Below are 15,060 nucleotides of genomic sequence, written 5' to 3'. Positions count from 1 at the left end.
ATCTGCAGCGGGCAAGTGAATCTCATCACATAGTTGTCCGCCGGGCAAGTTGAAATTTTGTGTTTGCGTTTCATTCTATCATGTCAATTAATATAATAATATATGCAATAGGTCTTAACCATTTATTGTTAATGAATTTGTGCCAATAAAATATTTGTATAACTATGTCAGACGTAATTTTGTACGATGTACAACTGTGTATTATTGTATTACTATTTTCGCCCTCTTTATTTATTTCATATGCGCATGCCAGGAAAATCGTAAACATCGTAGTTTGTCCCGAATAATTCTATTGGTCAATTCCTATGCGTAAGCCAATGAGCGCCGTCGTTTTAGAATGTTCAGTCGCACCTGCTCGGGGATTTCCGCTACTAATTGTGAAAGGAAGTCGATACAATGATCCAATCAGAACGCGTTTTGCAAACGACTTTTGAGTTGATTTAAAAATGAAAGTAGAAAGAAACAAATGGAAAACTTTTTAGTAAATTATGTCCCCCCTTTAAAAAAACTTAAAGAATCCAACGTCAACAGGGTTGAGCAACAAAAAAAATATGAAGAGGGAAAAAGAAAACGTAAATTTTTAACAAAATGGCTGGATGAATTTAAATGGCTGAAAGACACAGAAAAGGGGATGACATGTGAGGTTTGCGTTCAGTTTGGAAGTAGTGGCAGTTTTGTAATAGGATGTACAAATTATAAAAAGGACAATATACATGCTCACGAAAAGTCAGACATACATAATTAAATTAAAATATTCTCATCCACTTCTATCTTAAATTCTTTACCTTTATAGCTGAGCATACTAAATGTGCTCATTTCTGCAGTGAACAATTACCTATTGTTATTTGAATTTGTCAGTTAGTTACATAAAGAGTATTAAAGACCAGATGCACCTAATTCACTAGGAACAACAACAGCAGCAAACATTCAGAGGTCACCACAAGGTCTTCAACAGGCTGACTCTCTTTACAAAATTAAAGGTTTCAAATTCATTCAATGTAGAAACAAGCTCTTATAGTATTGCTGTAAAATGTAAAATAAATTATAATTGCATTGTTTAGAATGAAGCATATTTTTTACAGGAAATTTGACAATTGGGTCAGTTTCTACATGTACATCTGAAATTTTTTTGTCACTTTTTTTTGTAAAAGTAAAAGTTTTTGTTTAAAAAAGGGTGTATAGAAACTTGAAATCATCTGCCAGGAGAGGTCTAGAATGCAGGATTTGGCACCATTTACCCCAGACCCCTCGCCGTAAGTGCGCCGAGCTATGCTCGTTAGTCGGGCAAGTTAACAGATACAAGGGCAAGTTAATATACATATTGACTTGCAAGTCAATGGTCTTTTCTTATTTCTACCCCTGGAAGTGAGTTCTAAAGTACAACTGTGAATGGAAAAAAGCTGTACTTCAAGTAATCTGTTCTTGTGCTAAATGTTTGGTACATGTATTGTAATGAATTAGTGAATGTGGTGTTATTGACTGGCTGTGGTAAAAGGTAAAAGTTTGGATCTACTGCAATGAGATGGTGTGAGATTTTGTACAGCATAGTTACTCGCTTGATGTGTCTGCGAGTTTCAAATGACTTCCATTGAAGATGGTCAATCATGGAAGTTACACTACTGGTGTTGGGGTACCTGTTGGTGACGTAGCATGCTGCCCTTCTTTGTACTTTTTCAATGTTGTTTTTTTGTTTTTGGGTGTGAGGTGACCAAACTGAAGAGCAGTATTCTAAATTCGAACATACCAAGGATTTGGTAAAATCTCATGTGTGAGTTCGTGGTCTAGTGGTTAAGACCGATGGCTACAGTGCTGAAGGTCCCGAGTTCAATTCTCACTCGGGGTGCTAAAAATATCAGTACATCAGAAGGGTAATTTTCACCCTCTCACACACATCTCTGGTACCCACACCGGAGTTTAAACTAGAATGGGTACTTTGGGGGCCTCGGTTGGTCAAAGTTGTCCCCTACTTTGACCTGGAGATCAATCTTCTGATATCTCTCTGGTTTGTCTGTTTCCACTGAGTGGCCCGGTGGTTCTCTTCGAGTACTTCAGCTTCCTTCACCATAATAACAGACTTCCCGGTGTCCTACACGCTCCCTTGGGCGGTGTTGGGTGGGGATTGTTCTGGTGGTGGGATAATATTGTAAAGGACACATCTCCATTAATCCTTAGGGAATTTACATGGATCCGCTGTACCCTTGCAGTCAATCAAGGGGTGCGTCTAAATTGGCGGAATCTCGAGTACATACATACATTAGGCAAAAAAAAAAATTCACTCTGTTTACAGTTACCCGACCGACCCTAAGCCATTTTATTTCCGTCGTAAAGTGAAAAATTAATAGAACTTGTGTCAAAAGCAAAGTAAGGATTGCCAATAAATTTAATCAATTGCCTGGTACATCCCAATGTTCACAATCGTGAAATTCTGAATATGACAGCTGTTTTAAGTTAAGGAAACTCGCAACTCGTGTAATGAAATAAAAACTTTGCCGCCTTTTTTTCTCCAACCAATACATACAATAACAAAAGGAAATAATTCAATCATTAAAAATACAGGTTAACTGAGCCCATGGACAACTCAAACCACCTTAAGACGGACCACACAACTCAAAATCATGGCGTAAAAAATAAAATGATAAAAAATAATAAAATGGAAATACCGACCTACCTACCCTATTTATTTTGATGATGTAACCTTAAACAGACATATATTTTTTTTTGGTCTTACCTTATTTTTGTGGTAAAAAATTAACTGGATTTCTTGAAATCAGTCAATTTTTTATTGTTTAAAAGAAATTGTACATTTTACCATCATGTATTAAAATTTACCATTACATGTAACATCATTCCAACATTAATTGAGGATTGTCGATTTTCTGTTTGATGGTCTGTGGTTTTCTTCAGGCACTCCAGCTTTCTCCACCTATACGCCACAAATGAGTCCGAAAGTGGCGCTTAAAAGTGGTGTTAAAATACCAACAATCAATCAATTAATCTTAATTGCCACAGAATCAGAGACAGGGGGATTACTATCTTGTAGCAGCATCAGTATGAAGGTAAAATACCTGGATGCTTCATACTTTGTATGCCATGTATGCAAATCCTTCATGTTACATAAAGGATTTGTTGATCTGAAATGGCGTTAAAACACCACCAATCAATCAATTAATCTTAATTGCCACAGAATCAGAGACAGGGGGATTACTATCTTGTAGCAGCATCAGTATGAAGGTAAAATACCTGGATGCTTCATACTTTGTATGCCATGTATGCAAATCCTTTATGTTACATAAAGGATTTGTTGATCTGTAATGGCATTAAAACACCACCAATCAATCAATTATTCTAATGCAACAACGTTTGTAACTTTCATTTTGATTGGATAACATCACTTTCTTACATGGCATCAATTGACAATTGATGCTATGGGACGTATGCGCAAGCGCAGACGGCATATGACAGATTTTAAATAAATGATTTAACGTTGTTTTCTGTCAGTTTCATTAGAATGGAAATAACAATATTGTATTTTAAGCTCCGACGGCATCAATTTTAGATTTTATGGTCGCAAATACCCGTTTACTGTCTCCGCTAACGTGTCGCCAGTAAACTTAATTTGCGACCATCAAATCCCCAATTGATGCAGTCGGAGCTTAAAATACAATACAGTTATCTCCTAAATCTTAATTGCCACAGAATCAGAGACAGGGGGATTACTATCTTGCAGCAGCATCAGTATGAAGGTAAAATACCTGGATGCTTCATAGCTTGTACATGTTGTATACACATGCAAATCCTTAATGCTACACGAAGAAGTTGGTGATGGTATTTACAGATGATCTGTTACTTTTATCAGACAATAAAGAAGGTCTACAACATTTTCTTGACAAACTTAACTCCTACTGTATGACATGGAAATTACAAATTAACTTCAATAAAACCAAAGTTATGATTTTTAGCAAAGGCAAACAAGTTTATTCAATTTTTTTTTTATCAAAATAGTTAACAAATTGAAATTGTAGGAAGATACAAATATTTACATTGATCATGTAGATTTAGGCATTGTATTATAACATAATTTTAAATAATTTTGACAATCTACCAATTGATAAATTACAACACAAGATGTTGAAATCTACATACCCTTGTGGTTAAATGACATTCATCCAATATCATGAATATGGCAAGTAGACTTGAATGTTACAGAATCCATTGTTTGACTTTCTCATTATGTTTATTATATGAGACTACTGAAATTAAAAGAGATGGAATATAATTTGATAATATCATGAATATAGCATGTATAGTGAGTAAATTTACTGCAGATCAAGAATTATCTCAAGACAACTCAAAATGCTGGTTTTCTACCCTGAATATTATATTTAAAGTACTTTAACTTGATACCAAAAAAATGACAGATAATAGTTTTTATAAAAAAAAGTCTAATACATGTAAGTTAAATTAAAATATTCAATCTGACTCACAACTTCAAAAAAAAAAATCTGGAGCTGTGAATGTTCAGTAATCTAATGTTTTTTTAGTAAATTGAGTAATATTTTTGTTTCTAATTTTGTTCCCTTCTAAAATTACACCTTGACAACTACTTATACCTATCAGTGCTCATTGTTAAAATATAGAATGGGGTAGATATAATAAATAAAAAATTCCAAGAGAAAAATGTGTTGCACTGGATGACTGGAGTAGTGACAGAAAGACATACAGACAAGGCAATCTTTTCCCAATCTTATTGGTTAGAATTTTTAAGTTTCACACAATAGTTATTTTTCCTTTTCTAAATAAAAAACAAATCTAAAAATTATCATGATTATGGCAGCTTGGCTACAATTGTATTACTATATATATTACATGTAAAACTTCAAAATGATGCTTTACATATTAACAAATGATTTGTAATGTAGAACACTAATCATGCTAATGTACTATTAGTTATCTGAATAAAGAATCTGAATCTGGTAGATCCCTCTGTTATTCAGAACAACCCTCGAGAGCTACAAGATTGATACAGTTGGATCAGTGTTTCTCCATATATAAACACATGATAAACAGGAATACACATGTATTCTTTTTGGACTAATCGTGCAAGGGCTGTATAGCCAGTCAAGGTCGTTAAAACTTCCATTTGCTTGTTCTTTTTGGTTACAATTTATTTGGGATTCTTCTTTTTATAAATCAGACAATTATTTGAATTTATATAACTAAACCATAAAGTGCCAGGTTTAATGCTGGATTGGCCACTGGTTCTTATATTTGATTCTTCATATATATCTACAATATACATGATATAGGTCAACTATATTTGGTCTTTGGAATGAATATAAGTTGTACATGTCTGATGGCCCAAAGGACTAAGTGAACTTTTCTCTTCATTTTGTGTCTGTCGTCTGTCAGAGTCCATTGTTGACTCTTACAAAATCATTTCTTCTGAAACTACTTGGCCGAATAGAACCAATCCTAATCCAAATCATCATTGTCATGATTGTGGTGTCTAGATTGAAAAATATAAGTATCTAATGACCCACCTGTCAACCGACATGGCTAAAAAAAAGAACATAGGGCCCAATAAAATAATACATGTTTTTCCACTAATGTGCTGGGGGAAAAAAGGGTAGGTAGGCAATATCATTTTATTTTACAAATATTTTTTAACTGGTTACCGTGTACTACTGGGGGGAAAATGCCATAGACATAAAAAAAAAAAAAAGAAGACATACATGTATTATTTTATGTGAATGGATTATTGTATGGTGAACATGGAACTTGGTCAGGCAGTGTTCTTGACCTTGACCTGATTTACATTAATCATTTGTTAATCATTGATATTAAATGAAATATTTGTAGTAAAACCTTTATCAAAAAGACTTTCAATATAAATCAATCATGTTCAGTAAAGCAGGCGAGACATTTCAGGATATGCACTCTTGTTAATTATATAATAATCTTCCACAAAATATCAGTACTCCTAATGCTGAATGAAGCTTGGGTAAACAAGGCCATGAAGGTAGGATATGGGGAAAGACAAATGAAATCTTGTTTCCCCAAGAAAGAATGGATAAATCAAAAGTTACAATATTTGTAAGTGCTGAACATTTGTCATCCTAGTATCAATATTAATGTACACTAAAACTAAAAGTTATTTTGTGTACTGATTCCAATTTTTATCAGAGAAAACAGATTTATTTCTTACTTCCCAGTTAATGTTTTTTATTCATTCTGTCATGTCTGCTAGTAAACATTTGTAAGAATAAATTATTTTGATGTCTATTACTCATCCAATTATTTATGTGAAGATATTCCAAAATTCAGTTATCTTTTAAATCAATGTATATAAATCACTTAAATCAGCTTAACAATCAATAAAGATATAATTGTATTTTATTTTATTGCAAACCAGGACTTCAAAGAATTGAACCTGCACCTTTTTCCTTTCACTTCTGAATCAAAATTGACATCATGATGATAGAGTCACCTTAATTAACCTTTAACTATGTAGTAATAAAGGAGCAAAGTCTCAAGAGTTCCTTAGAGCCCATTATAAATGAAATAATTTTTCAAACAACAAACAGATGTTATTAGAATGAAATTCAAAACAGTGTGGCTGTGGCCATTGATTGACACATTAAATTCATCCATTGACTGGGACAATTTACGTGAACGTTTGTCTGTAATGACCACTGTTCACGACGTACCTACGATAGACATTTAAACTGTTGGGTCACCAAAGGTTTCTTAACGCCTTTAATTATAAAATAATTTGAAAAATTAATCAGGAATAACCTTTATGTTTTGATTTATATAATTGATATAAATCAAAACATCGTGTTATTTCTGATTAATTTTTCGAATTACTTTATTAAGGTGTCGAGAACCTTTGGTGACCCCATAGTTTAAGTGTCTTTAAAAAGTACATAGTAAACAGTGGTCGTTACATACAAACGTTCACCCAAATTGTCCCAGTCAATGGATGCATTTAATGTGTCAATCAATGGCCACAGCCACACTGTTTTGAATTTCATTCTAAAGATTTAAAAAAGTTAAGGAATAAAGAGGAGACAACTCATGAAAGTAGCTGTAACAACACACACAAGTTATTTTCTGTAATAACCTTATAGAGTTATATCTCTGACTGTAATAATTATGCATGTTAAATTTATAAGAAAAATGCATGACAATCCATCAGTATAATTGAGAATGGAAACAGAAAATTTGTCCAAATGCCATCAATAGGTCTTCATCACAGCGATAAAATCCTGCACTCTGGGTGTCTTTTTCATGTCTATCCATATATATTATTTTATTTGTGTATACATTTATCATGTTTAAGGACATGTTTATATATACATGATATAGGAACAACCACTTTTCATCTCATCAACTATCAAATCATCTTTTCATTACACTTTATATTGTATTTTAGAGTGCATTGTAAAATTAAACTAAACAGTAGAGTTATCTTTACACTGATGTAATATACTATCTATAATGGTATGATCTACTGTTCAGTGGTATATCCCAGACCGATCCACATGTACAGTTAACTACTCTATACTGTACATGTAAGTTGTATAAAGATCTTGATTTAGGATAAAGATCTATCTTGTATATATGTTGTACATAGCCTTTGAAGGTAGGATGTGGTTACATTTTAAAAATCATTTTAAATTTTTATTTTATTTTAACAAACACCAGTGAGACAAGCTTGTTATAATATAAAAATTTGAAAAATAACTATCAATCTTCTTGTCAAACACATGTTATAAAACTGTGCTTTGTTTTATCATTTATAGAATAAAAGAAATCATATACCAATTACTGCATCACTTTCCTTGAACATGTTGAATTAATTATTATACGTTACATTAAATGTAACATATGTTTTGAATTAGCAGATTAATTAAAAAAACATGTATTTTTACTTTACTGTTTGAAATACAATTTTTAAACTTTTGTGACACTACATGTATTCATAAGAAGAACTCCATCTAATATTGAAATGTCAAGATATTAAGCCTTGACAACATTTTGAGGTTACAGTGACCTCAATAAATGCAATGTCTATAAGCTAAAGCAAGTTATAAATCTTTATAGTGTTCATAATGAAAGTAAATCTAAGTTAGAACTTTGGACGCACTAAATTTATAAAATATTATTTTCTTGTCTGAATGATTTTGCAAAATTTTTAGCATGTCTTAGAAACCTATGGTAACAAATCAATGATATTCTTGTATAACATAAGTTTGTTAAGTTACAATTACTGACTTTTTTTACATAGATTTTTTCCAAGGTGTGAAACCTGTGTATTTAATTCATACCTTCTAAATCATATACTGTGAATTCATTTATCATGTTTATATTCATTCGTATTAATTTTCATTGGTTACAGAAACGTTGTAATTTTGGGAATATAAATTTCGTGGTTTTGTCAAATTCTGTATGCCTATTGAAAATATTTAGTTTGTAGAACTGTTAGATTTGTTGTTCACTTTTACTCACCAAAAAAAAAGGATTAGTATCCCACAAATAATAGTTAAACCACAGTATCTGTTGAAACAAATTGTCAAAGAAATAGAATATTTTTTTCAGGTTATGTGCAAGTACTATAAAAGATATAGAGGTTCAATCATTACACCATCAAAATGGCTGCTGCCAACAATGACACAGACAAGGTCATGAGGCTCCATAAGGCAACTGCCTATAACTGGGAAGCTGAACGTAATAAATACAAAGACATTCAAGATGATGGAACTATGTCTTTTTTCTGGTAAGTTGCTTAAGACATACTTTTAGAAAGAAATAAAAATTGTCTCACACTTTTCTAAAATACTACAGAACTAAATGACTTTTTATTTGTTAAGCAGTTTGACAGTAATAAGCATGTAGTTCATACTTGTTTCTTGTTTCTTGTTTTTATATAGACTAGACCGTTGGTTTTCCTGTTTTAATGGTTCATACACTAATAATGTTTGGGGCACTTTATAGCTTGCTGTTTGGTATGAGCAAGGCTACGTGTTGAAGGCCGTACCTTAACTTTTAATGGTTTACTTTTATAAATTGTTACTTGGATGGAGAGTTGTCTCATTTGCGCTCATACCAAATCTTCCTATATCTATGCAAAACATATAAGTTTTTGACTATGCAATAGCTTAGGTTTCTTGAAATTTAGTACTACTAGGTTAATTAGCTTTATCTTTTAATATTCAATACCTTTTGACAAGATTTCAAGTCCCCTCGATCCATGCTTTACTCAGACCTTTATTGATACAGGTACCGGGGTACATGTAGCTTTCTGTTCTTCCTTTCCATCATAAGCAAAAAGACGGTTAAGGTATTAAAGGAATTATTTAACGTCATAATTTTACTTTTTTCACTGTAAACTGAATACTTATAGCAAGATTACGGTATTACCGGTAATAGTGAAATCTTGTTCTCAATTAGTTGTAGATATCTTGAAGTGCGTTTTACTATCTGCAATTTCAGCCAAATTTTGGTTTGGTTAGACCAGATGCCTCAAAAATTATCCCATACTGTCAAGAGTTTGTCAGATAATATTGTCTTTCTAAACAGCTATTATTGCAGGCCCTTTAACTGACTGTTTTAGATACTGTCTGAGAACTTTGATAAGTATCCAGTAATGTAAGAGTCTGTTTGAAGTCAGTTGCGAGGATTCTACTGGTCCGAGGATTGTGCATAGTTTTAGATTGCTCTAACTTCAGTCAGCCTTTTGTTGGGACTTCCTGGGTCCTATAAAATACTGTCAAGATATAAAAAAGAAGATGTGGTATGATTGCCAATGAGACAACTATCCACAAAAGACCAAAATGACACAGACATTAACAACTATAGGTCACTGTACGGCCTTGTAACAAGCTTGGACTAGATTGTGCAGTGCTTGTAAAATATTGACTAAAAGTGCTTTACCTAGGGTATTGCTTTTCATCCATTTAACAAAATTGGCAAAGACATTGACAAACATATATACAAGCAACATGAGGAAGTACAAACAAATCAGAAATAGTTGGTTTATTTGAAAAAAGGAAAATAATAAGCCTGTTACATCGAATACTCTAAATTAAAATACTCAAAGAACAGATATCAGATAAGAACAATCATATATCAGATAAATAAATTAGCCCTATCAATAAAATTGCTTTATTGAATGATAAAAATTATAAAAGTACATTTTTTCTCTCATAATCTGAATGTTAAATCAGCATATTTAAAATGAATGACTATGATAAGGTATTATGACTACCTGTCATTGCCTGTCTAAAGTTTACCTTGACCATATGTTATATTCACAGTAGACCATTACAGAATTGGGCTATTGCAGACCTTGGAAATTTTCCATCAAAGCTTATTTAAAAGTGCATACATGTATATGTTTATGAACATTTGTATGTTGAATGTTCATTCACATACCAACTTTTATTTAGAAGTAGAATAAGAGTAAATTTATTATTTTCATCACATGATAGTGAATTTCTCATTAACAATACTTTGAAAACTTATTCATGTTTTTATCCAAATCCGTTAGTTGTCACAAATATGAAGTTGAGCCGGTAGAACCTTGTGCAAAGGAACCAAATATTGCAAGCCGGAATAATAATCCTTCAACTATCTGACTATGGAGTTGAAATATTACAAAACTATCAAATAATTAAGAATTGAATTCCATCTGCCTTTCTGAGTAATTTGTGGAAATGATAAGCATCATAATAGACAAAATTTTATTTAATTTCTATACTGTAATATTATTTTTAGAAATTGGTAATATTTGCAAATGTCAAATGAAGAACTTATTCATTTATTAAATTGGAATATTTATTGATCATCAATATTTTTAAATGTCAAATTTTGATTTCATATTGTTTTTCATTATCATTAATTTGAAATAAGATCCACATTAAATCTCAACGGTTATTGACATTTATGACATGAAGCATTGACCTTTTGGACAACTTTTGTAATAACCAAATGACCTAACTAAAATTATTTTTCTCTTAGTTCACTTGACTTAAATTACTTTTATTGGAACTTTTTTAATTACACAAACCATCACCCCAATAAAGAAATAAGAGGATGCGGTAAAATTGCCAATTTGACATGAATATCTATCAAAGACCAAATGAAGCAAAATTTAGCAAATATGTAAAAAGGCACTGAAATGACAAATGTAAAACATTTCAAATGAGAAAACTAACAGCCTGATTAGTATACAAAACAAACACATCAATCTATGAAGAGGATCATTGCTTTTATTTTACATAGATGTAAGAAGGTGTGGTATTAGTGCCAATGCCACAAATCTCCATCCAAGTTACAATTTATAATGCCTATATTTTTTGTTACAAACTCAGCTTCCATACATGTCAAGGTGGTGCCAATGCGACTTACATATGTATGTCATGCTTGAGTGATGTTTATAGTAATGTTGAAAGTTTATACTGTAGATATTTAAGTTTTAGGATCTTCTAGTTGTGCACCACTTGCATCTATATGAAATTAGATCATTCAAACCAATTGTATATGCTTGACAGTGGCTTTGTTTTAAGTTTACATCTAAGTTCTTAACTTTGGATTTATAATTAAGATCAGGTAAACTTACATGAAGTCAAATGCCAAAGGCCAGGTGATGGTGGTTGAATTAAATTAGATTTAAAATAGAGAGATGTGGTATGATTGCCATTTGCCATGGAGACAACTATTCACTAAAGTTCAAATGAATTTGATGTTAGCAAGTAGCAACTTTAGGTAACTGGACATGTAAAGCCTTCAACAAAATGGAAAAAAAATCCCTACCTTATAGTCTGCTTTAAAACCCTGACATCAAAAATAGGAAAAAGTTCAATTGAGAAAACCTACTGTCTAATTTATAAAACAAAACAAATATGACAGACATGAACCAACGACAGTCACTGAACTACAGGCTCTTTGCATTTGTTATGGTGGCCCATATATAATATAGGGGGGCTGCTTTATGTTTTCTGGTCTGTTTGACCATTCGATCAATGAGCCAGTCTTTCTATCTGTTCTTTTTGGTTTAAGGTAGGGCATGGTTTCCTATATTTTAGATTCTATGAAATGATAATCAAATGTAGGATAATTGAAATTTGCACCTAGGTGTACTTTTATGGAACAAGACAACAGTATAAAAAATATAGACTGAATTGATCTATATATCAAGCTATTCTGACGGTGTTTCAAGCTCAACATCAAAAGTTTGCACCGTACCACTGGTGATATAAGTTTAAAATTTTTAATCCCTTTACATTTAAATATACTCTAGGGAGTATGTCAGCATTTCTGAATTTATGGGGTTCTAAGGGGAAAGGGAAGGCCCTGTAGTTAATACCTTATGCTACAATATTATATAATTCAGTATTCCAGGCAAGCCCATACTATACTGGTATTGGTACTGTCCAGTATTGTTCTGGTATTCATATACATGTATGTAACATGATATAATTTTGTATTCTAGGCAAGCCCATACTATACTGGTATTGGTACTGTCCATTATTGTTCTGGTATTCATATATGTAACATGATATAATTTAGTATTCCAGGCAAGCCCATACTATACTGGTATTGGTACTGTCCAGTATTGTTCTGGTATTCATATATGTAACATGATATAATTTAGTATTCCAGGCAAGCCCATACTATACTGGTATTGGTACTGTCCAGTACTGTCCAGTATTGTTCTGGTATTCATATATGTAACATGATATAATTTTGTATTCCAGGCAAGCCCATACTATACTGGTATTGGTACTGTCCAGTATTGCTCTGATATATGTTACAATATTTGAAGAGACTGTAGATGATTCAGATTACAACATGAAAAGGTATGTCTGTACTGTAATTTTAAATTCTTTCACAAAATAAAAAAAGTCACATGGATACAAGATTTGTTACAGATTTGGCAGATTTTTATAACTTTTTTTTTATTATTTAGAACTGTACATACTTAACTGGTAGGTTGCTATCAATATCCCACGTAATACCCATAACAGATTTGATACTGTTCTAGTAACTTGAATGTTTTATGTAGTAATTTTTACTGATGTGTCTATTCATTGTTCATTGACTTTGTAAAATGCATTCTTTTTTCATGTTTTATTCATTACATTACTATTTTAAAAGCAAGAAGTAAATCTTCGAATATATATTATTTAAGGGCCTCGGTGGCCGAATGGTCTATGTAGTTACTACTGTTATCACTTATTAGCCAGTCAACACTGAGGTGGTGAGTTCGAAATCTGCTTGTGCGGTTGCCCTCGACTCCAATCTTAATTGTCAGTTTTCCTATCAAAGGTCGGTGGTTTTCTTCGGGCACTCTGGCTTCCGCCACCAACAAAAACTGCCTGCCACAAAATAGCCTAAATGCGGTGCTTAAAAGAGGCTTTTAAACATAAAAAATTAATCAAATCAAATATTTATTACAGGGGCATTATAGCAATGTTGGTGACATTTTTAGCAGTAGGTGTAACCCAGACTCCAGATGGTCCATTGAAAAGACCACATCCTGGTAAGTTGACTATAGTTCATGGGCTTATATTGTCAAAATCAAGTCAGTTCCTTTACAATACAAGTTCCAAATAGAGAAAATATTATAAAATATCCTAAATATCTATGATACACTATATTTTATTATCTGTCGTCCCAATGTCTATATCAGCTGTTCAGCTCTTAATATTATTCTGTATCATGTCTTTGTGACGTCAAATACGTTGACCCGGCCTTAATAACTTTGACCCGGACATATCAGCGACGTCATAATGTTTGAACCGACGTTAATAACTTTGACCCGAACTTATCAAGTCATCTTTTGTGTGCTGGTGAAACAAAGAAAACACTTCTGAAACACGCAAATATAGCCCGATAAATCGATTATCAGATTATCTGCATATTGATATTGTAAAATATCAGCTGCTTGACATTATATGAAGGCTTTTTGATCTCGTTCGCTACGCTCACTCGACAAAAAGCTTCATATTATGTCTCGCAGCTGATATTTTACGATATCAACATGCAGATAACCTGATAATCGGTACATATTATGTTATTTCATTGATATGTTGACTGTGTACATTTACTTCAGAAGTAGATAAAAAAATTAAGGTCTGTATTTCCCCCATTTAAAATTTTTCTATTTATCATGTTTACATTTTTTTTTATCTCCGAATTGTTCTTGTGGGATAACAATTCACTATAAACATGATAAATGTAGATATTTTATTGCATCTCATCATGTTGCAACTTCTTCAAGTATTCTTTTTCTTTGTTTAAGCACATGGCAGGTGTGTTTGACTTCCAATCTTAGGATTGTCAGTTTATCTGCCAAAGGTCTGTAGTTCGTTCTGATCAATATATCAGATTTTGTGATTATCTATATAGATATAGGAAGATGTGGTGTGAGTGCCAATGAGACAACTCTCCATCCAAATAACAATTTATAAAAGTAAACCATTATAGGTCAATGTACGTAGTATATATTTAGAACTGACTTTCAAATAAATTTCTTTGTTTCATTATTTTCAGCATTTTGGAGATTGATACTCTGTTTAAGTATAGCGTATGAACTGGCTTTGGTCTGGCTTTTATTCCAGGTAAGATTTTTCATTGTCATACTGAAGGTGCCTATAAAACTTGTTACTAAAAGAGAGGCAAATAATTACCAAGTTCGTTGTAAATTGATTTGTTATCAAGTAAACAACAGATTCTAACACATTTCTTTCTAAAGGTAATCTAATGCTATTCAGGATGAAATAATGACTAACTAATGCTGCATCTAAAATACTTTTTTTTATTTTCCAGTCTAATGAAGTGATATATTTTGTATGATATGATCTGCATTCAATAGCAATCGACCTTATGCAAATGAATATCAATGAATCTGTATATAGTACATGTATTGACTTTTCGATTTGGGTATTTAAAGAATTGCTATGGAAAAGCTATTACTGAAAAGTGTTTCAAAATTGAGTTCTGATAAAAACCCTGCAAAAATCAAAATTCATCTTTTATTTTGTATTTGAATGT

At 32.1% G+C, this 15,060-nt stretch overlaps 1 protein-coding gene across 2 annotated transcripts in view; it reads left to right on the top strand.

Moving 5' to 3' along the window:
- Positions 1–15,060, top strand: part of LOC139481488 (phosphatidylserine synthase 2-like) — a 28,997-nt gene that overhangs the window by 694 nt on the left and 13,243 nt on the right. Inside the window, exons 1-5 of one of the 2 annotated variants that reach the window (XM_071264857.1) lie at positions 7,532–7,645; positions 8,602–8,779; positions 12,762–12,863; positions 13,464–13,546; positions 14,560–14,627. In XM_071264857.1, coding sequence (XP_071120958.1) covers positions 8,655–8,779; positions 12,762–12,863; positions 13,464–13,546; positions 14,560–14,627 — 378 coding nt within the window. In that variant the 5' untranslated portion in view covers positions 7,532–7,645; positions 8,602–8,654. Of the gene's footprint in view, positions 1–7,531; positions 7,646–8,601; positions 8,780–12,761; positions 12,864–13,463; positions 13,547–14,559; positions 14,628–15,060 lie in introns of those variants that run through there. The other variant, XR_011654625.1, reaches the window with a different exon arrangement.

The sequence above is a fragment of the Mytilus edulis genome, chromosome 7, assembly GCF_963676685.1.
Source record: "Mytilus edulis chromosome 7, xbMytEdul2.2, whole genome shotgun sequence".
NCBI lineage: Eukaryota > Metazoa > Mollusca > Bivalvia > Mytilida > Mytilidae > Mytilus > Mytilus edulis.
The sequence above is the reverse complement of the archived record's forward strand: the minus strand, read 5'-3'. Positions and strand labels throughout refer to the sequence as shown.